The following is a 21,400-nucleotide window of genomic DNA, read 5'->3' as shown; positions in this document are numbered from 1 at the left end:
AAAAAATGTCTCACAATGTAAAAACGGGTTTCGACTGGGAGGAAGGTCTCACCGTGTACAAACGGGTTTCGACCGGATGATAGTCTCACCGTGTAAAAACGGGTTTGATAGTTTTTGACGATGAGGAAGGTCTCACCGTGTACAAACGGGTTTTGACCGGATGATAGTCTCACCGTGTAAAAAACGGGTTTTGACTGAGAGGAAGGTCTCACCGTGTACAAACGGGTTTCAACCGGATGATAGTCTCACCGTGTAAAAACGGGTTTCGACCGGATGATAGTCTCACCGTGTACAAACGGGTTTCCACCGGATGATAGTCTCACCGTGTAAAAACGGGTTTCGACTGAGAGGAAGGTCTCACCGTGTACAAACGGGTTTCGACCGGATGATAGTCTCACCGTGTAAAAACGGGTTTCGACTGAGAGGAAGGTCTCACCGTGTACAAACGGGTTTCGACCGGATGATAGTCTCACCGTGTAAAAACGGGTTTCGACCGTGTGGTTTAGGAAAAGCCACCAACCCCGTGGTTTAAGGATAAACCCACCAACCTTGTGGTTTAAGGATAGACCCACGAACCGTGTGGTTTAGGAAAAGCCACCAACCCCGTGGTTTAAGGATAGACCCACCAACCGTGTGGTTTAGGAAAGACCCACAAACCCCGTGGTTTAAGGATAGACCCACCAACCGTGTGGTTTAGGAAAGACCCACAAACCGTGTGGTTTAGGAAAGCCACCAACCTCGTGGTTTAAGGATAAACCCACCAACCGTGTGGTTTAGGGAAGCCACCAACCTCGTGGTTTAAGGATAGACCCATGAACCATGTGGTTTAAGGATAAACCCACAAACCGTGTGGTTTAGAAAAAGCCACCGACCCCGTGGTTTAAGGATAAACCCACCAACCGTGTGGTTTAAGGATAGACCCACAAACCGTGTGGTTTAGGAAAGCCACCAACCCCGTGGTTTAAGGATAGACCCACGAACCGTGTGGTTTAAGGATAGACCCACGAACCGTGTGGTTTAAGGATAGACCCACGAACCGTGTGGTTTAAGGATAGACCCACCAACCGTGTGGTTTAAGGATAGACCCACGAACCGTGTGGTTTAAGGATAGACTCACCAACCGTGTGGTTTAGGAAAGCCACCAACCCTGTGGTTTAAGGATAAACCCACCAACCGTGTAAATGGCATGGTTTAAGGCTGACCATGAACCTTTGGAGATGGCATGGTTTAAGGCTGACCATGAACCTTTGATTTTTAGGGAAGCACCCGTTAATCCCCTTTTGAAAAACTGCATGGCTTCACCGAGGAATCTGTGAAACTCAACTTGGGCAAATGTCATTAGAGACATTAAGAGACGTCAAGAGACGTATTAGAAATATTGCAGCATTAATTGAACAAGCTAATCAAGCTAAGTCCAACTGCTTTGGAAAAACATTTATTTCAATCAGCATCCTATGGCGCAAAATTGTCATCTTGTTGTGGATATATCATTAATCATCAAATTCTCTATGAGTCAAGTTTTTATTAGAATGATTTCTATTTGTGAAAAGACTCATTAAGCATGCCAAACTAGAGCTTCTTAGTCGAAAGGGCTTCTCACACACTCTTGATAAAATGGCTACTTGATCCCATCCATTCATGTGGGAAATAACTAATTGCTAAGGGTATCTCACATAGCCTATGTCAAAGGCTTCCGGAAACATTCGCAATGAGCACAATCTGATTGATCAAAAAGGTCTTTTGAAAGGACCGCAATATAGGCTTGGTTAGGGCTTACACAAAGGAATGATTGCTTTGAGGCCAATAAAGGAACATTTGTCGCTATCTTCATTGGGTTTACGAGTCGAGAACTTGGAAGATAAGACAAGATAAATTATTTCCACTCCTTCAAGCAAAAGTAGCTTCTTTGTGGTATTCTCATTTTCACTCAAATCATCCCAATCGAAGAGGCTTCGGAAAAGGGTTATAATGTTGGCTCGGGAAAGGCTTGAAAGGCTTAAAATTTTCAAGAGGGTCTTTAAGAGTCAGTGATCATCATGGCATCATGACCGGGTCACTTGACCTTTCGAAATCATTTGGCTCTTGAAACACATCACATCTCGAGAGTTCATTCACTGATCATTTCTGCATGAGAGCTTTGCTCTTTTCTCTAATTTCCTTTGTCATTTGCGATGATTTTTTTTCGCAGGCACTTGGATTTTGATAATTTTTCTTTCACATAAGATGCGGCCTTTTGGCTCTTTTTCTTGACGGGCATTGGCCTTGCTTTTACTAGGCACACTGCTTTTTCATGCCCCCTAGTTTGTCGAGCTTTTTGCTCTTTGAACTTTGGTAGCTTATGACTTTTGAGATGCTTTTCACATTTTCCTGTGATTGTCAATTATATTTGGTCAATTCTTATGCCTTGCCCCGGTGAAGGGAGATGATCACCGCTCGGGATTCATAAATGAATAATCAAGCCCAAATTGGTTATAGCAATGGGTATCGGTGTTTGGGTAGAGAAGGAAATGCTCTTCTTCACCTTGGGATGAGTCAAGCTCCGCATGAGAATTCCCCCCGTTTGGGGTACCAAGCCCTAACCAACGCTTCCACCGCGGGCGGTGGTGCTACCACAAGAAGATTGATGTAAGTGAAAGTAATAGAATCTTTCTCAACCTTTCGTTTTACAACACGACCGTAACCTCCTATGTTGCCCCAATGTAGGGTCGTTCTCGATAGGGGTACTTTGAAGGATCATCTTTTTTTTTTCCAGCCCAAAGGGGTAACAAGAGATCAGTGCAATGCTTGGGATTGATGAAGGCAACGCCTTTATCATTTCGATCTTTGCGCTCAATGCGAATGAATCATTTGTCCTAAGAGAAGGTTTCTTTTCACTCAACTCTCAAAAGTGTTTGAATAATGCTCAACTCTCAAAAGTGTTTAAAGGACGTGTTTGGAAATGAGCTTGCCTTTCTTCATCCTAAGCACTTCTTGTTTGGCATGGTTAACATTTCCATTTCACTCTGCCGAGATCATTCGAGTATATCAATCTCCATAGGGAATTTTGATTCAAAATGAATAATCCACAAGACAAGAAAACAATTTTGAGATAGAAAGGATGTTCAAAAGGTTTGTAATTTTTTTTCTCAATTATTATTCTTTTTTTTTTTTGTCTAGGAAAGCCCAAAAGTTCTCTTTTGTAATGGAAATTCTCTTTTTTTCTCTTTTTTTTTTTACTTAAAAAAAAAAAAAAGACTGAGAAGAAGGGTACTTACTTGCAGCATGGCGACCCGATAATCCTGTAAAGAATGTAAAAGAATATGTTAGTGCAAAGCTCCTTAGGGATTGAAATGTTGGAAACGATACATTATTACCCTTCACTCGCTTTCATCCTTTTGACGCTAACATCTCTTGGATTCACCTTCATGGATATTTGGCAACTCAACAATACCCTTTCCTTGCATTTGCCCTTAAGTGTTTGATGTTTTCCTGATTCCTTGGTAGAAGGCGCCGACCCTTTCTTTTCTTTCTTTCTTTTTTTTTTTTTTTCACGGTAAGAAAGGGGGATGAACCCTTTTTATTTTATATCACCTTTGTTTGTGGATTTGAGATGAGAGACTTTTTTTGGGGAGATGAGAGAAAAAATCAGACATTGCTCTGCCACTCTTCATTTGACAATCCTTTGTTATGTTCGAACCCGTCCTGTATCAAAGAAAAAGGACATGTCATTTTTTATGCTGAAGAGAAATCAAGTTTAGGAACGAGATACATCCTTTTCAGAGTCAAGCGATCAACATCCCAATGTATCTCTCATGGAGGAATAGACAATATTGCCCACTTTCTTTCATTTGAATCTTTTTGTTTAAGATGAACAAGACTTAAAAGTGCTCCATTGCGTTTGTTGGGAACGTTACAAAACTTGGCACTCTTGATATCTTCTTGACAATGAAAATAAAATTATGTTAGAAACGGTATTAGAAATGAATAACTGGAATCGATACAGTTTACTCTTCCTTTGAATTCGCCCATTTTGGATACTTGGCAACTCCCTTCATTTGTCTCATCATGCAAAGTGAACGAGGTCAACGGGTTATTTTGGCACGTAAGGCATTTGCGAATAACAAAACTTCTCAGAATGGAATTTGACTTCGTTCCGCTTTTACAGAAAATTGGCGCCAACGAAACCTCGACGCATGCTTGCTCCTTGAGTTCGATGAGCCCAAGAAAATGACTATATGAAGAGAGGGCATTAAACAAATTTTTCTTGAGATTCATTTTGGAAGGTAAATGTATAGGTTCACTTAAAACACTTCTAAATTTGCTCTCTTTTTTTTTTTTTTTTTTTAAATGATGATTTTCGAATTCCATCATTAAAAATGTGAGTCGCACAATTTACAAGAGCATAAATTGGATTTGCAAATCAAAACCTAAAACGGAAAACATGTTTCTTAACAAGAATAAAGACTGATAAAATACAAGAGACTCTTTTACAGATGAAAGTAAAAAACAACTCTTGTCCTAGCTCTAGAATTCACGTCCTTGAATGGTCACCATGAGAATGTCAAAGAGCATCGCGCATAACCTGCAAAAAGATGACAATGTCAATATGTGAATAAGAGAAAATGATATTTTAATGACGTCGCTTCTTATAATAAAATCGAGGCGACGATACATGCCCCACAATCCTTATTACGGGATTTTAGTATTTCGCCAAGATTTTATCATAAGAGAAAACATCATTAAAATTATCAATCCACGGCCATCAATCGAATGTCCACTTTTATTCCAAAAGTTTCGTATGCAAAAGTGTCATTGATTTTTGAAAAATTGATTTGTGATTTTACTCATAGAAAATTAGAGTGATTTTTATTTTGAGGAATTTGTACACAAAATGATTTGCATTATAGTCCCAAAATGCGAGAATGAGAAAATTTCATAAAAACTGCAATTTCAATTTTTGTGTCCCAATATAATCACAACTTGAAAGTTTTTTTTTTTCTTTCTTTATTTCGAAATGATTTTGAGCCCATAACTAGAAATTTAAACAGAACCATGTGTTCAACATGGCCAAATCAAAATGTTTAGAACTTGCATTCAGATGCTCACTTGTCAAAAGTGATTGTCAATTTTTCAATCATAAGCTTGCATCACCGAGGGCATTCGATTGATTTCCGCAAATTTCAAGATGAAAAAGCAATACAAAATAAGCAAATAAAAAGGGAAATGATACTTACAATGGGTGCCGACCTTTGTCTGATGCTTTTTTTTTTCAAAATTACATAGACATGCACATGAAATGTGGTTCGATTTCTACTCTATACGGCCCAAAATGGAGCCATGGGATCACCGGACTGAACCAACAAGGTCGTGGCTGGGTCGGGTTACCCATGACTCCGGCCGTCAAAGAACCGACCCATGTCGCACGGTTGCGCACCGGGGTGGGTACCTTTGACGTGAAGAAAGAAATTTCGGGGTTAAGGTGGGCGACTCGTACTACGCGATTGTAGTCGGAGTGGTATCCACCTCAACACCATCCTAAGTGCTCCTATGCGGCCCGGGTCCGGCGGCAGGTTGTGTGTGCCATGGTGTAGTGCAATGCAAAGAATACTTGCACAACAATTGATAGGCAAACAACACTCCATACATAAAAATAAACCATACATTCCTACACCTCCCTGCAAGACAAAGGTGAGCAAACACTTCCCCTTATACCTCCCATTCTGTAAGAACATTTAACACCTACAATGTTAGGGGCATACCTGGAATCCTCGCTGCCAAACAAAAATACTTTTGAACAAGATTAATTTTGGTTTAAGTCCTCTAAGGTTTAAAACCAAGTCCCCAGTGGAGTCGCCAAGTTGTCGCGACCTACCCCTCGGGGGGAGGGAACAGGTTTAGGGGTATTGCCCAAAGGACGGGCTTAAGGCCAATGATTAGGCGCGGGCTCTCCCAAGCCCATACCCCGCGTGACGTTGGAATATTCTTAAGAAATTTTGCATAAAAGGAGTCGTCACTAGCCTATTGGGGTCGGCTAGAAACCAAGTGAGGCATGGGAGCGTGCCTCACTTCCTACGCAACCAGAGAATTTAGTTCGGGGACTTGATTACACTAATTAACAAATTAGTGCCCTTTCGGTACCTAATCTTGTTCATTTTAACAAAATGATTTTTGCCAGGCAATTTGGATTGATTTTATATTTATCCACTAACATGTGAGGTGATCATGCATGCGCACAATCATTAAAGTAATAATCATAACTACCAAGATCCTAATTGCAATAAAGATTAAACACATGCAATCAAACATAATTAAATATGCAAATTAAACATGCAACATAATCAATATACAACACATAAAAGTCTAATTATGCTAAAATGGCAATACATAGCAAAGTCCTAATCAAACCCCATCATTTTTGGATTTTCGAAATTTTTAATTTTTTTAATTTTTTTTAATTTTTAATTTTTTTAATTAATTTTTTTAATTTTTAAAATTTTTGAATTTTCGAAATTTTTTTTTAAAAAATAATAAAATAAATTTTGGGACCGGGCCGGTCCAACCCGCTCGGGTTCGGCCCGGTCGACGTTGATCGGGTCCGGTCCGAGTTCGGTCCGACAGGCCCAAGTGGGCCCGAAGCTTGGGCCCAGCCCAAGAAGTCTCCTTCCTCCCTTTTTAAAAGCAAGCAGGCCCTCCAGCCTATACTAAACCAGCCCAAGCCCAAAAAAACCATAAGTAAAAACAGCCCAAATTCGCCCAAAACCCTACCCGATTGGAGGCTCCGGTCCGACCCGGCGTGACCCGTTTCGTGGCTGAAACCCTAGGGTTTCTTCGCACGTCGGCGTCTCGGCGGCGGAGACGCGGTGGGCGGCGGACGGCGGCAGCAGCAGCAAGAAGGCGGCGGCGGTTCGGCGACGGTCAGCATTGGTCAAACGGCAACGGCGGCAGCTTGGCTCGAACGGCGTCAGGTTGAAGCGGCGAGGAGGGCGAGCAGCGGCGTCGGGTCGCTGGTCCGAGCGGCACGGGCGGAGCAGCAGGCAGGGAGGCGGTGGTTCGGCGAGGGGCGGTGACGACGTCGGGGTCGGCGAACAGGAGCTCGGCTGCTGCAGGGCGGTCGCGGCGTCGCGACCGGTTCAGATCTGCTGGCGTCAGGGGACGGTATGAGCTCGCGGGCGAGGGGAATCCCGGTGGTGGCGCGGCACGAGCAGCAGAGGAGGCGCGAGCCGGTGCAGGGCTCGCTCAGTGGTGGAGCGAAGAGCGCTCGATCTCTGGCATTGTTGGGGCGCTCGAGTGGGAAGGTGACGACAGCGGTGCTGTCGCGGCACGAGCGACGGAGGAGGTGCGGACCGGCAGAGTAGAAGCAGCAGCGTCGACACTCACGGACGATGGAGGTGCAGCGGGGTCGCGCTTCGGCATGGTAGATCTGGGCAGAGGCGTGGCCGGCAGATCTGGGCGAGGCGGAGGCACGGCGTAGTGGTGGCCGGCGAGGCGTTTGTTGGGATGGCGTGCGGAGGGCGGCGGCTCGGACGGCGTCGGGTAGCGCGCCGCTGCCCTCTTCCCTCGGATCTGGTTTGTTCGGGCAGCAACGGCGCCGGCCGCGGGTTCTTTGGCGTTGCGAATGGCCGGCGGCGGCGGTGTCGCCGCTGGACAGATTTGCAAGTAGCTTTCGCGACGAGCTGCTCGGCTTCTCCAGTGGTCGCTGCGGCGTCAGCGACGAAGCTGGTTGCAAGAGCGGTGGCGGCACGGCGAGAGGACTAGGAGCGGCGGCTCGAAAGAGCTCGGGTTGAGGTGACGAGGCCTCCCTTCTCGGATTCTTCCTCGACCTGATTTCTCTCTCTCCCTCTGTGTTTTTTTTTTGTTCTTCCTTCCAACTCCCCCTCTCTCCCGTTCTCTGTGCTCTCTTTCGAGCTCACTCCGTTCCCTCTCCTCCTGCCCCCCCTGCTGCCTCTGTTTCTCTTCTCTTTTGCAGGTCCGCGTGCAAAGGAGGAAGACAGCCAGGCGTGGGCTGGAGGGGAAAGGAAGCTAGGCCGGGCCTAGGCCAGATCAGGCCCAACTCAACCCCTTAAGCATTTTTTGTTTTCTTTTATGACAATTTTTTTGGATTTTTTTTTTAGCAACTAATTCCTAGTTCTGTAGACAATTAAATCCTAAATAAAAATGGGAAAATTTAGGTGTCAACAGGTCTCACTAGAATAAAGGTCAATGCAGAGATCAGCCCGATTGGTCTTCAGCACGGCCCACCTCGTTCGGAAGATATTTTTGCTAAATTATCTTGAGCCAGGTCAGAGGTCTCCACAGAAAAAGAAAACAACAAAAAAAGGAGCTCTCAAATTAGTCCCCCGGCCAATTTTTAATTTTTTTTTTTCAGTTGCTTCTGTCTAATGATAATGTAATAATGTAATTTAATAACTCGAAAGATGGCATCACTTCGGCCATGACTACAAAGATCGGGCCAGATAAGCATCTTAGAGGGAGTAGGTTTGCTTTTTACACAATAGTCAAGTGCAATTCATGTCTTTCTCTCAGGAGTAGTGATGTCAATCAAGGGTAAAAACTCTTTTTCCATATTGTATCCGATCAAATGCAACTTTGAGAACCAAAATCAACAGAATTTGAGATATTGAAGGGATTGCTTGTATTTAAACCAAACAAAGGCCTAAATTCTTGTGATTAGGTAAATTTTATTTTCCAATCTTTCTATCATTATATGTATTTTGAAGGATTGCATATCCCCGCTCTAATTTTTTATTTATTTATTTTGGGTGAGGTATGTTTGTCTCACTCCCAATGAAAAATCCCTTTTGTAATAAATCGATTCCAATGAAACAGAAAAGGTACATGAAAGGACAAAAAATCAAGGCTGCCACTGATATAAAGCAAATGAAAATTTTTAATAAACTAGTATATATAAAACTGAATCGTCTAATGGGAAGTTTGGTCTTTAATTAAACTTACAGATTTAGGCATCTTCTTGATCCTGATCAACGGTCCCTTATTTTTGCATTCAAGGAAATACTATAAGTTACTTGGTGCACTCAATAGAATACCAAAAGAAGTTCGTCCTTGATCAATTAGTAATGACCAGATCATTCCACATGGGTCCTTCCCGAAAAGGAGTACTATTAATTGCACAAGGTAAGTCAATATTTAGGGTGGACATAAGCTTATATATCACTCAACTGAACATCTCCCCTTGGATGCAGAATTTAGAATGTCATAATTCCTCCATTTAAGTAACTCACATCCTTATTAAAGTAGGCTTGAATCATCTCGCTATTTAATATGTAGACTATTCAATTCCTACACCCTTCATCATTTTTAAAAGTTTGCCAAAAGTCACACTATTCGAACCCTTTGCTCGGATGAGCACTCTCTACCCCCGTAGTATCTCGTGTGGGCCTAGTCCGTCCATGAACCACACATATATTGGGTGAGGTCATGCTTTGATACCATTTACAATGACTGAACCATTTTGCGTCAAATTAAATTAGCAAAATTGAAATGTTTAATAATGAATTAATTGTCATATAATAGTTTAGGATCTTTCGGATAATTTTCCTTCATGTCTATGGTAACTATATATTTACATATTTATAAAGGTCTTATTAATGAGTACCTTGGAGACATTTATTAAGAAAATGTTTTTATTTTCAATGCATTAATTATACATAACAAGAAACATCCTATACAATTGCATTTGCTCAGAGATATTTTGATTTAATAATTCGCATCTTCCTCATAATACTAAGTTATGGCAACTCATGAGTACCCGATCAAAAAGAAGAGTCACATGCTCAAAACATCAGAGAAGAAAAAAATAAAAATAAAGAAGAGTTCCTTGAGAAAATGGACGATGAAATATTCGGTGAATAGCTGGCTATAAGGACGGGACAAATTAATTACATTAGTTAGTTGATTTATCAATCAATAGATCAGCACGTTAGTTGTTGATCACCAGAGGAGTAAGATAACTAGTTGAAAAGAAAAAAAAAAAAAAGGCAGAAAAAACATTTACGCACGTTAAACTGAATCTAGAAATATTTCTATTTATGCGAATCTGTTCTCCATAAACTGATAAATGAGACCGACGTTTTGCTAATATTCTAAACGTAGTTTGACTTATTCCCGTGCGAGCTGCATAGCACGGGCTTATCATATTGTTTGTAAAAATATTTGAGGGAAAAAAAATAAAAAACTTCAAATTACATCAAACATATTTACCTTGAACTTTTTTTATGATATCAAAAATTTCAAGATATGTCTACTTCCTAAACTTTTTCTAATAACATAAAAACTCCAAATTTAAGATTTTGTGATGATTTTGCAGTCAAAATAACATAAATTTTATTTCTCTTGAATTATGTGAGCGCCATGTCAATATTATTTGCTTTCTAAGATCCTTGTAGATAGATTATTAACAGTTTTCATTGATAGAATTTTGACGAAGGGTAATTGTATCATGCATATACAAGTTTGAAATTTTTTGTGCCATGAAAAAGTTTAAGATAAATGTGTTATAGTGCGTATAGTTTAAAGTTAGGGAAAAAGTCACGAAAAAAAAAAAAAAATCCAAACTTTACCAAAAGTGACAAATTTTCCCAAAACTTCTTTTGTAACATGAAAAACCCCAAATTTTACTAACCGTGACACATTTTCCCCACCAAGGGCATTTTCGTCTTATTTTTTTTTTTTTATGTTTTCTTCTTCTCTCTTCCCTCCGCCATGGCCATGACTCAGGCGAGAGTGGCCCTTGCTAGCCAAACCGAGGACAACCCTCACCAAATCCAGCAAGGGAGGCCTTCACCTAGGCCAAATCGCAAGGACGGCCCTCGCCCAATGCCGACGAGGCCTATCCTCTCCTATGTAGCACCGTCACGCGACACGACACGACATGCCGACACGTCATTTCTAAAAAATAGAGAATTCCGACACGTTGCGACACATTGAATATTAAATGAATATTAAAATTAATTTGATTCAAATTCATAATTAATTAATTAATTAATTAATTAATTAAAAAAAGCCTATAATAAATTTACACTAATAATATTAATAAATCAATTCATTTGAAATTCAAAAGATATATTCATAATTAATGCGAAACATGTTTTTAATTTTAACAAAAGTTATTGATAAAACTAATAATTAATAAAAAATTAGAATCAATTTATTTAAATATATTCATGATTTTTTAGAATGATCAAAATTTATCATTATTCAAAATTCAATACTTTTACTTTTCGAAATTATTTTTCAATTTCATTTATTTAATTTTTCTATAAAAAAAAATTCCCAAATCCACTCATTCTTTCCTTTGTCCATTTCCCTCCACCCCAAACTTATTTTACTTTTTTCCCTCCCAAAACCACTGACAGATAGGCTGTCGGCCTCACTCCCCTCCCCCAAAACTCAAAAGACACGCCATCGTCCCCCTCTTTTTATTATTTTTTATTCCCTTATCACAAACCCTAGCGACCCTCTTTTTCCTCCTCCTTCTATTGCTCGGACAAAAAACACCGGACCAGGACAAACACGCAGACAATAGACCTTGCTCCCCTCTTTCGCACCTCGTATCGTTTCTCAGCTTCCGACGATGGAGCAGACGCGATGCCGAGGAGGAGGAGATGCCGTTGCTGCCGCCGCCGCCGCCGCCGCTCGGCACCCACCCCCTCGGGCCCCGATCCCTTCCTCTTCTCTTCCTCTCTCTGGCCGTCTCCGTCGCTTGCGGCCTCTACTCCCCCCCTCCCTTGCCTCCACCCGGAGTCTTCCGGACACGTGTTGACACGCGTGTTGAGAAAAGTTGACCGCGTGTCCGACCGTTTCCGAGCGTGTCCACGTGTTCGACACACTCCGACACGTGTCGGACACGACACAGAAGCACGAGCAACGTGTCCGTGCTTCATAGGTCCTCGCTCGATGCTGACGAGGGCCGTCCTCGCCCGACGCTGATAAGGGCCACCCTCACCTACATTAGGAGGGGGTTGCCCTCGCCAAATTTGGCGAGGGCCGTCCTTGCCTGACACCAACGAGGGCCGCCCTCCCCTACGTCGAGTGAGGGTTGCCCTCGCCAGATCTAGCACCTCTCGCTCGACGCTAACAAGGGCAACCCTCATCTGAGTCCGGCTTCCATCCGCCATGGCCGGTGGAGGGAAGAGGGAAGAAGAAAAAAAAAAAAAAACAAAGTAAAAGACGAAAACGCCTTATAAGTTAGGATAAATGTGTCACACTGATACAAGTTTAGAGTTTTTTGTGTCACGAAAAAAAGTTTGAGGTAAATTTGTCACAGCTAGTAAAGTTTGGAAATTTTTATGTCACAAAAAAAAAGTTTATGGTAAATTTATCATTTTGAGCAAAGTTTGAGATTTTTGATGGTTTTTTCCTTAAAGTTATTTATGGTTTTTGGCAGGCGCATTTTAAAACTCCGTAGCATTTACAAGCTTTTATAATTTCTCTATGGCCTCTTCCACTTCATGCGTGTACGGTTTATGATCCTTTTTTGGGGTTTTATCAGGAGGACATGAGAGGCAAAGGCCGCAAAGCATGTCCTTACACGTGCTGCTCAATATTCTTTTTTTTTTCTTTTGGAATATTCCCCCGTATTGAATTTTATCAAAGTATATTGCTTCAAAATAACAGCTGTCATGTAAATTTATAAATAGTGAATTCGTTAGAATGGCAAAAGTTGGTAGATTAGTAGCTGGACAGTACAGTGCTCCTACCGACTATCAAATTGAAGAAAAAGATTAAAGAAAAAAAACTGAAGAAAAAGACAAAATCATGTTACGTTGACAATTTAGACTGAATCAAAATCTTAGGAAAGAGGGTACAAACTGTCGGAAGAAAATGACAAAACTGAGTTATTTAAGAGTTGAGACTGATCAATAGGTAATAGATTTATCCAAGAGATCACATGAAGGGCGAGATCATCGAAGACGAGAAATATAGATTGGAAAAAGCAATCCTATAGCTTTTCAAATTTTATCATTAATTTGAATTCTTTTGTTTGGTGGTTAATTTTTCTTAATTGATCAACTCCAAATCCAGTGTAAAAGTCCCTTTCTAGGATTGGCTTGATATTATTTGAGATTGGTCAATGACTATGTGGATAGATCAACGATGGAATGGATAAAATCATTCATAGTATAGAAATTATATCGAAACTTGTGTGCTTTAGACATTGTGGATCTCACAATTTTTTAATATACAATTGACATTGGGTAAAGTCTTTTTTTTTCCCCGAACATCGAGTAAAGTCTACATAATAACTTCTTGGGCTGATGCTAATTGACAATCGGGTCTAAAATCAATGACATTGTCTGAGGTGAGTGGCATCTGGAGTTGGGTTGATGTGAAAACTTGACCTTTATAAGAGTGAGTGCTCTTTGCTTGCTTGTTTACTCTGTCCCCATTTCCATCGTTTCCCTCCGTTCCTTGCTTGTTTGCTTCAGGAAAGACTCCCGCAGTCTAAATGGAGCACACTATAAGCATCGACGGGAGTGCAATATGGGCAATGCGACATGGAAGGCTTGAAGATCTGAAGATGAGAAACCTCTCAACTCCAGATAAGCAACAACCTTTTGGAGAAGGTGATCTGAACAAAATTATGGATCATGACCTATATGAAGCTGCGGAAGAAGAGGACATTGATAAATTCGTCGATGCATTAGAAAAGGTGTCTCAGTCGAGGAAACTAGCTTTGTCACTAATCTTCGACCAAGTCACCTCCTCCAGGAATTCATTGCTTCATGTAGTAGCAAGCTGTGGGAGAGAAGATGTCAGGGAGCTCATTCTCTTTCATTACCCTTACCTTGTGACTCGGAAAAACTCTGCGGAGGATACTCCGCTCCATGTTGCTGTTCAACATGGAATGTTCAACGCAGCAAGAATGCTGATTCGCCTGAGAAGAGACTCAGAAATTATATACTGGAAAAACAAGGATAGTAAATCTCCATTGTATTTGGCAGTTGAAAACTGCAAGTTGTCGGACTGGAAAAATCGCAAGGGAGCGGTCTGGGAAATTCTCCAGCTTCTCTTGCAAGAATCCGCTTGAGATGAAGCTTACGCAGTCAAGATACAGGGCATGTCACCAGTTTTGGCCGCAATTCAACCAGGGAAAACAGGTAATGGATACTTTTACGTGTAATTCTAGTCAATAAATGCATATATGTAAGTAAACTGCACTGCTTTTTGCTGTTTTTAAAAAATCACATTCGTCCAATTTGGAGAAAAGCGTGATAATAGCATTTGGTCAAAAAGCATATAACTCTGCGGCAGCTAACGGCAATAATTATTTAATTAGTTAATTGCACCCAACCTAAAAAGTGCTATCACCCGACCTATAACGTCAGGTATGTTGAAAGAAATTATATATCGGCTTCCGAAGTTACTCCCCGAGTCCGATGAAAATGGGTGGACGCCACTGCAGTGGGCAGCATCGGTTGGAGAGTTTGAGGCAATGGAGCTCCTGCTGAGGAAATTCCCTTATCTCGCCCTCCAAAAGGACAATGACGGCTCCTACCCGATTCATGTCGCTAGCAAACGTCCCTACTTCGCGGGCCTCAAACTGTTAATGGATCACACGTGTCCTGACCTGGCAGAGATAAAAAAACAAAAGGGGTCAGAATATTCTTCACGTTGCAGCCGAAGCCGGGATCACTTATACGGTCCAGTGGGTATTAAAATATTATGGAGGGCCCGATCGGTTGGAGAAGCTGGTGAATTCGAAAGATGACGATGGGAAGACACCCCTCCATTTGGCATCGATGCGCAACCATTGCAAAGTTATGCGCTTGTTGACGAAGGACAAAAGAATCGACTTGCAGCTTGAGAACAAAGGTGGGTTGACCGCCCTAGATGTGGCCATGGAATCCAGAAGCTTGTCGACGAGAAATTCAGCGGTAGTGTAATTTTGGTTGCAGGCTGTGTTTACTTTTAACTGAATTTAATGCGCTCAGGATTGATAATTAATTCTCTGATTTGACATTTGCAGTTACTAGGACGTGCGATTTTGATTGTCGCTGGTGTGCCACGAAGCGAAGGTCAAGACGTTGTGTCGCCAAGAGAACAGGGTTCTGGAGCAAGCAAATCATCTCTCGCCAAATGGATCAAGGAGCAGGTCAATACATTGTTGCTAGTGGCCACGCTTGTGGCCTCCATCACGTTCACTGCGGGCTTAACTTTGCCCGGTGGATATAATGCTTCCAGTGATCTACACCCCAGAACGGCGACCATGCTGCACTACAGAATGTTTCGGGTTTTCATAATTGCCAATATGTTAGCCATGTACAGCTCCATTCTTGCAGTTGTAGTCCTCCTCTGTCTCAATAGAGATTTCTACATTGCAGAACTAGCTTACCACTTAGCTGGACCATTATTGTTGATGGCTCTCACCGGCATGTCAGTGGCTTTTTTTGCGGCTGTAACCGTAGCAGTGAGCAAACTCATTTGGCTTGAGAGCCTTGTTCTATCCGTCGGAGTCCTTTACCTCATGATAGTCGTGGTGGTTTTAGTGGCCTTGATATTCCCATTCTCCAAGACTACTATGTCTATTGTGGTCTTTTACTATAGAGCAGTATCTATCGTCGAATTCTGGTTTTCGGTTTTTGACTTTATTATGGACAGAATATGGATCCTAGGTGCACCTATTTGTTTCCCTGTATACAACAATATATTTTTTTGCTTTTGTTATTGTTACTGTGAGGATGATTAAGTCAATGTGAATCTTCTATTCTGTCTGATGAATGATTCTTTTCATTAGAAACTCTCCACAATCTTCCATGTTCCATTCAATAATAGGAGTTCCCACTCTCTCTCTACTTTTTTCCTTCCTTTTCTCCTCAGTTTCCCTATGAAGACATCCACGTATTTATATATCTTCTGATGCATTAACATGGAATACCAAGACAGAAATCCGCGGGCATCCACAGTAAAATGCCACGTGTCAATCAAGCCGCCGGCTCTTGCGCCTCAATTTTTAGTTTTCTTTTTCTTTTTTTTTTTATCATTTTCCCAAAGATTTTGTCACCCTTCATTTGCCAAACAAACTTAAAATTTTTACGAAGCTGAGTTTTTCCTTTTACGTCTATGTCATTTTATTTTTAAAACTAATTAAAGAAAACATTCTATTGTCAAATTATTTTATAAGTACTTTAGTGTACTTTTTAATTCTTTTATATTTTCACGTCAATCTCTTGATGTGCCGTTTATTATATTAAATTTTCTTTTCTTTTTATTGTATTCTGTTAATAATTATTTCTTACTTGATGCGTGTCATTTCGGAATGCCTATTTCTATGGAATTAGGTTTTGAGCTTGTTGAACAAGAATAACCTTTGTAATTTTGAAGAATTGAGGACCTTGCAAATTACTTTCTATGACTATCCATATGTTAATGAATGACTGAGTAACATGTTCAAATTCGGATTTCGAGTCAAAGGCGATCATCTTTTAGATTCCAGTTTACAAATTTCTGAGTTATTTGTCTTTTTTTGTTGTTCTAATAACTCTCCCCTAAGTTGTATTAATTGAAATTTTAAATAACAAATCTATGTATTCATGTCCTCACAGTATGGATAATTTAAATTTTCGATTTTTACTTTGTAGCTACTGAAATCGGTATTTTCTCAATATTAATTTGGATATGTACAGCTGTTTTCCTAGCACGATAGTACAGTGAAAACTGAAAATTCTAGCGTCAATAGTCAATAAATTTTCCTAGTATATTAGATGCAGATTATTTCAGAGATTGTTAGAAAGTCCAATTTAAAGTGAAACCACGTGTGTATAAAGACTATGTAACACGCAAAATTTGACAATGGACACACATGTAGACTAGAGGAGAATTTGACTCCGATGCAATATTAGTATGTCCGACAAAATCTTAAGTCAAATAGATGGAAAGAAATCTCTCTCTCACACACACACTGATAAAGCATATAACCCACATAGCATGCAATGTGGGATATTCAACATTTACCGTATTATCCAATTCTTTTATTCTCTTTAAATGGTAAATATATTTGTCGATTATTTGAGTAAGCTTGTACTTCTTTTCTATTCCCATAGCGATTTGAAATATGGTATTTAATTATGTTAATTCTATTTCGTGCTTGGCTGTTTCATTTTCATATCAAGACTCTTGATTGCTGCGTTACATTCTCGAAGGACATCACATGTCTAATTAAAGAACTTAATGGGGAATCCATCCGATCCTTTGCTTTCACTTTCTTCTTGCTTGAATTCATTTAGTAATCATATGATAACTGTAAAAGAGAGATCTCGTAGGTCATCAATGTCCAGCACATATATGAATGAAGCATCGATGTTGATGTGCAAACATGATGTAATTGGAATACTTTTTCTAACAAGTCAATTTTCAGGAAAATAGCAGTGTCTTCTTATGTTCGGCGACAATTCACAAATGAGTTGAAAAAAAATTTCTACTGTTAGAATAGAAAAATGGTTTGTGATTTTCGTTATGGGCTGAATTATCTTTTGAAAAGCACTTTTTTTTTTTTTTTAAATAGTCGTGTTTTAGGATATACAAAATAGATTTTAGGTTTCAAAAACTATAAACCCGTCCCAAGAAGGCAGGTTCTAGATTGGATCGAAACCCTTCACCTCTAAAGCTATGGTGAATGGTCTTTCTGCCGTATGGTACTTTGCAATGGGCAAACAAGGAAGGAAAGTTCCCCATTGTATTTGGCAGTCGAAGATGAGCACACGGAGATCCTCGCACTTCCGCTCGCCATTCCATTTGGTCCATCAAGAATTCAGGGCATGTCCCCTGTTCGTGCCGTGGTAACTCACTGGAATCTGGTTAACTTCAGTTTCAAGTTCCCAAATGAGAAGTCGTCGTGGCAAGCACTGATCCAAGGATAAGAAAAAACTCGGGCTATATCTGCGTGAGAAAATTTTTAGCGTAAGTTACCAGCATATTCATTATCACCTAAGAAAGTAAACCATGAGTCAGTCATGGTCGTTGGGATCCTCAGCGCCTTTAATGCAAGTCTGCTGAAAGAGATGGTAGAAGGGAAGGAGGATCTTTTCCATTTGAGAGATGCGACAAACCACAAACGGCATCAGCTACATTCAGCAGCATATCTCGAGCGTGGTGACGGAGTCCATTTTTCTGAAAAAATTCAATGCCAGCGCTATCGAGCGTGACAGAGATGGGAATCTTCCGATTCACTTCGCTTGCAAGATGTATCAGCTTGGGGCAGTCAAGGATCTACTTTCGCAGTCACTGAGCGAGTATCAAAACAGAGAGGGACACAACATTCTGCATGTTTCAGCAGAGTATGCCATATACTCGGCTGTGGAATACATAATCAGAAGTCCCGAATCAAAGACGCTTGTGATTGAGAGGGACAGTGATGGGAACACATCACTCCATTGGGTGCTACAATGCATTGGCAATCTGGGATTTTGTTCCTTCTCTCGAGGGATACAAGAGTTGATCTCAAGGTGGTGACTGAGACAAGCTTCACAGCGCCAGACATTGCCCGGGAGCGCTTGAAAAGGGGCTATGCCTACCAAAAGGTATGGCCGTCTCTATAATATCCGCTGCCAGTGCAAAACACACGCTTTCATAGGCGACATATGATCTAGCAATAACGGTTCTGGTGCAGGACAAGACCATGGCATTGCCACAGCATTGAAGAAGACAATGTTCCATGTATTCTCTGCACGCAATACCCTCTCCATGTTCGACTTGATGGTCTTGGTCGTCATGCTCCTCTATGTACAAATCAATGACCGAACCTCAAGCAGCGCTATTTACATTTAAACCACGCGTATTACCACTTTTGGTAGCTCTCGAATGTCCCCACATTCACGGCAGGCTTATACGTGTCGTCAGCAAACTCAGCCGGCTTGAATGCTACTTTGGTTGCTGGTGTCATTTACTTAAGCATCATCTTCACTCTCCAAGCTATGTTCTATGTGCCATTCTTATTGAATCTAACTTACCTTCGCCATATCTCCTACAACCTAATCTTGACTGCTCTTTATAGGACAGGAAGTTTTGATAGAAACTGTGCCGACACTGACATTGAAGAGGGGAGGAGATCTCAATGTGAAGACTCGAGAAGGCCGAGATATACACTCAGCCTACTGGTTCGGAGTGGGGCTTAGTGAAAAAGGGCAAAAAATATCTTAACTGGAAAACTTGGCCCAGGGAAGGATGAAGTTTGATAGCATTACGACTAGCCATAGCTACCATAGTTTGAAAGACGAACTCAAGCTAGTTGAAAGGATTTTTCTTTTTCCAATCCAGCATCATTTAGTAATGTTTGCTTGGTGAAAGGCCAACGTCAAAGAAGGCAAGATTGGTGTTTCCATATTTAACAAAAAGGGCCATGACAAGGACGCAAAAGGCATGCCAGAGCTACAAGGTGGTCTATTGAATCAAATTATCTTTTGCTGACTCAGTTATACCAGTAACATAAAGGGATAAATCATCTAAGCTAATGAAGAAGGATAGATCATGTGAAGAGAGCAGTTGAAGTTATTTCCTACCTAGATCTCAGAAATCCTAGAAAAAGTTAGGATTAAAAGCTCTGCACTTCACTCTGCTCTGAGGCATCTGCAAGAAGTTGTGCTTATTCTTTACTGGAGGCTGCTAGTATGCACTCAAATTAACCAAAAGAAGAGAAAGAAAATCAAATAAGAAAGACAACGGAAAAGTTGCATCACTTGGCAGCAACTGCCCCCGATTCAGCAGCCTTTTTTCCCTCAGGGGCGTCATGAATCTCTGCTCTCTCTGGGTCACCACCATCGGGCGTGACTTTGGGAGGGGTCGCCAGCTTCTCTGCGGCTGGTTTCTCTGCAGCACTGCCAGGAACATCACCAGATGTGGCAACTGTAGGAATTTTCCCACTCAGGAGGATCTCAATCCTTTTATCTATATGTTATTTTACTAGTTATTTCCCATTCTCATGGAATTTAGATGGTCAAGTATAGCTTTCTGGATCATGTTAAACATTCCCTAACAAGCCCCACTCTAGGTTCACCTTACCAAAACTCTTTACAATAACCTAAATTAGAAAGTGTTACGCTAAGATCCTGCCACTAATAATTCATTTTAAACCATGCAGAGGCCATGTGTGGGCCCTAGTTGCATGGAGCATAACTGCGGTAAGTGTTTGAGCATGAGTCCTACCATCAGACCAGTGCACGTTCTCTTTCTTGTGGGATGGGCCGGTCCAATGACCGGTCCAAGCTCCTCAGGCTTTTTCATTTGATCGTAATTGGATCTAGGTTTCATTAGATAGCTTGGTGGAAATTGAGCTCAATGGACTTCAATTAGGCTAAAAATAGCAAATGAATATTACCGTAAAAACTGGGTTGGGCCGGCCTCCATCAGTCGAAATTTCAATTGCCGGCCCCAAAGTCTTGAACTATGATGTCCCCAGTTTAAAAGTGCTGAAAAAGCCCGGCGAAATAAATGAATGCAGCATGACAGTATCGGCGACATCTTCAATTATTGTGCCATTATCGACAAAACCGATTCCTAATTTTCATGGAATGCGTGGATGACTATATGCTTCCAATGTCTAAATGTACGAGGGATCTACAGGCGAAAATTTAGCTGTTAACATGTTAAAATCGAGCCTGGGCTTGTGACCCTAGACCTGATGTTGCCTAGCCTAGGCTCGGCCTCAACGATGCCACTCTGGCATCACTCATGGCTGGTTGCAAGGTCACGATCCAACGATGCTTGACCTTCTCTATTTGAGGATAGAGGACTGGCCTAGCAAGCATTGCTTGAGGGTGGGCCACAATGCCAGGTGGTCGCCATCTCTATTGTCATGAGGGTGCGAGGTGATGACCGTGGCCTTGATAGAGGAGAACAAGATAGAGAGGCACGAGGACCGGTCGACGAGTCAAGCTTGTGCATTAGTGTATTAGTGTGGAATTTGACGGTGGAGGTGGGGTAACGAATTGGAGGCGCTTGTGCATTAGTGTCAGAGGTGAAGGGGATTGGGGTGGGGGAAGTTGCAGGAAGGGAGTATGTTTGGTCTTTGGTAGGGTTGATCGGTTACGGGTCAAGTCTAATCCCATTAAGAAATTGGGGACATGTTCGGTCCGGTCCGAAACTAATTTGTCGTGTTCACTGTGCATATTCACTGTCCACGTGACGGTGGTCTCATTTCCATTTTTTAAAATCAAGAAAAGTAAGCTCTTAAAGAGCTGGAACACAGACATAAATACAAGTCCAACCTTGGTCACTGAGAATCTTTTGACAAATGTCACGCTCATGACAAATAAATAGTGACATATTAAAAAATACTATGCAGTCCTACTTGTCAAGAGACAGTTTAACTTAATAATTCGCATTTTCCTCGGTTTTGCGACTTATGAGCATTTGAACTTGGAGAAGAATCACATGTTTAAATTACTAGATATAAAGGAAAAGCAGAACA

General features: G+C 41.3%; 2 protein-coding genes across 2 annotated transcripts; one reads left to right on the top strand and one right to left on the bottom strand.

The window, feature by feature from the left end:
- Window positions 1-7,215: 7,215 nt before the first annotated feature.
- Window positions 7,216-12,113, bottom strand: LOC120289733 (predicted GPI-anchored protein 58). The gene is made up of 2 exons (XM_039305068.1): window positions 11,993-12,113; window positions 7,216-7,619 (listed from the first exon to the last, which is right to left on the bottom strand). Exons 1-2 carry the CDS (start codon window positions 12,111-12,113, stop codon window positions 7,216-7,218), a joined length of 525 nt encoding a protein of 174 aa, XP_039161002.1.
- Window positions 12,114-14,326: 2,213 nt separating this feature from the next.
- On the top strand, window positions 14,327-17,855 carry LOC104427244 (protein ACCELERATED CELL DEATH 6). The gene is made up of 4 exons (XM_039305067.1): window positions 14,327-14,516; window positions 14,617-14,873; window positions 14,966-15,567; window positions 17,654-17,855. Exons 1-4 carry the CDS (start codon window positions 14,327-14,329, stop codon window positions 17,853-17,855), a joined length of 1,251 nt encoding a protein of 416 aa, XP_039161001.1.
- Window positions 17,856-21,400: the final 3,545 nt, after the last annotated feature.

The sequence above is a fragment of the Eucalyptus grandis genome, chromosome 11 (assembly GCF_016545825.1).
Source record: "Eucalyptus grandis isolate ANBG69807.140 chromosome 11, ASM1654582v1, whole genome shotgun sequence".
Classification (NCBI taxonomy): domain Eukaryota; kingdom Viridiplantae; phylum Streptophyta; class Magnoliopsida; order Myrtales; family Myrtaceae; genus Eucalyptus; species Eucalyptus grandis.
Note: the sequence above shows the minus strand (reverse complement) of the source record. Positions and strands in the feature narration are given on the sequence as shown.

Coding starts and splice junctions, on each gene's coding strand:
- LOC104427244 (XM_039305067.1), top strand. CDS start 14,327: ATGTTGAAAGAAATTATATATCGGCTTCCGAAGTTACTCCCCGAGTCC. Junction 14,517..14,616: donor GATTCATGTCGCTAGCAAAC/GTCCCTACTTCG, acceptor TTCACGTTGCAG/CCGAAGCCGGGATCACTTAT. Junction 15,568..17,653: donor GTATCTATCGTCGAATTCTG/GTTTTCGGTTTT, acceptor TGGGCAAACAAG/GAAGGAAAGTTCCCCATTGT.
- LOC120289733 (XM_039305068.1), bottom strand. CDS start 12,113: ATGGCGGATGGAAGCCGGACTCAGATGAGGGTTGCCCTTGTTAGCGTC. Junction 7,620..11,992: donor GCGGCCCTCGTTGGTGTCAG/GCAAGGACGGCC, acceptor AAATCTGTCCAG/CGGCGACACCGCCGCCGCCG.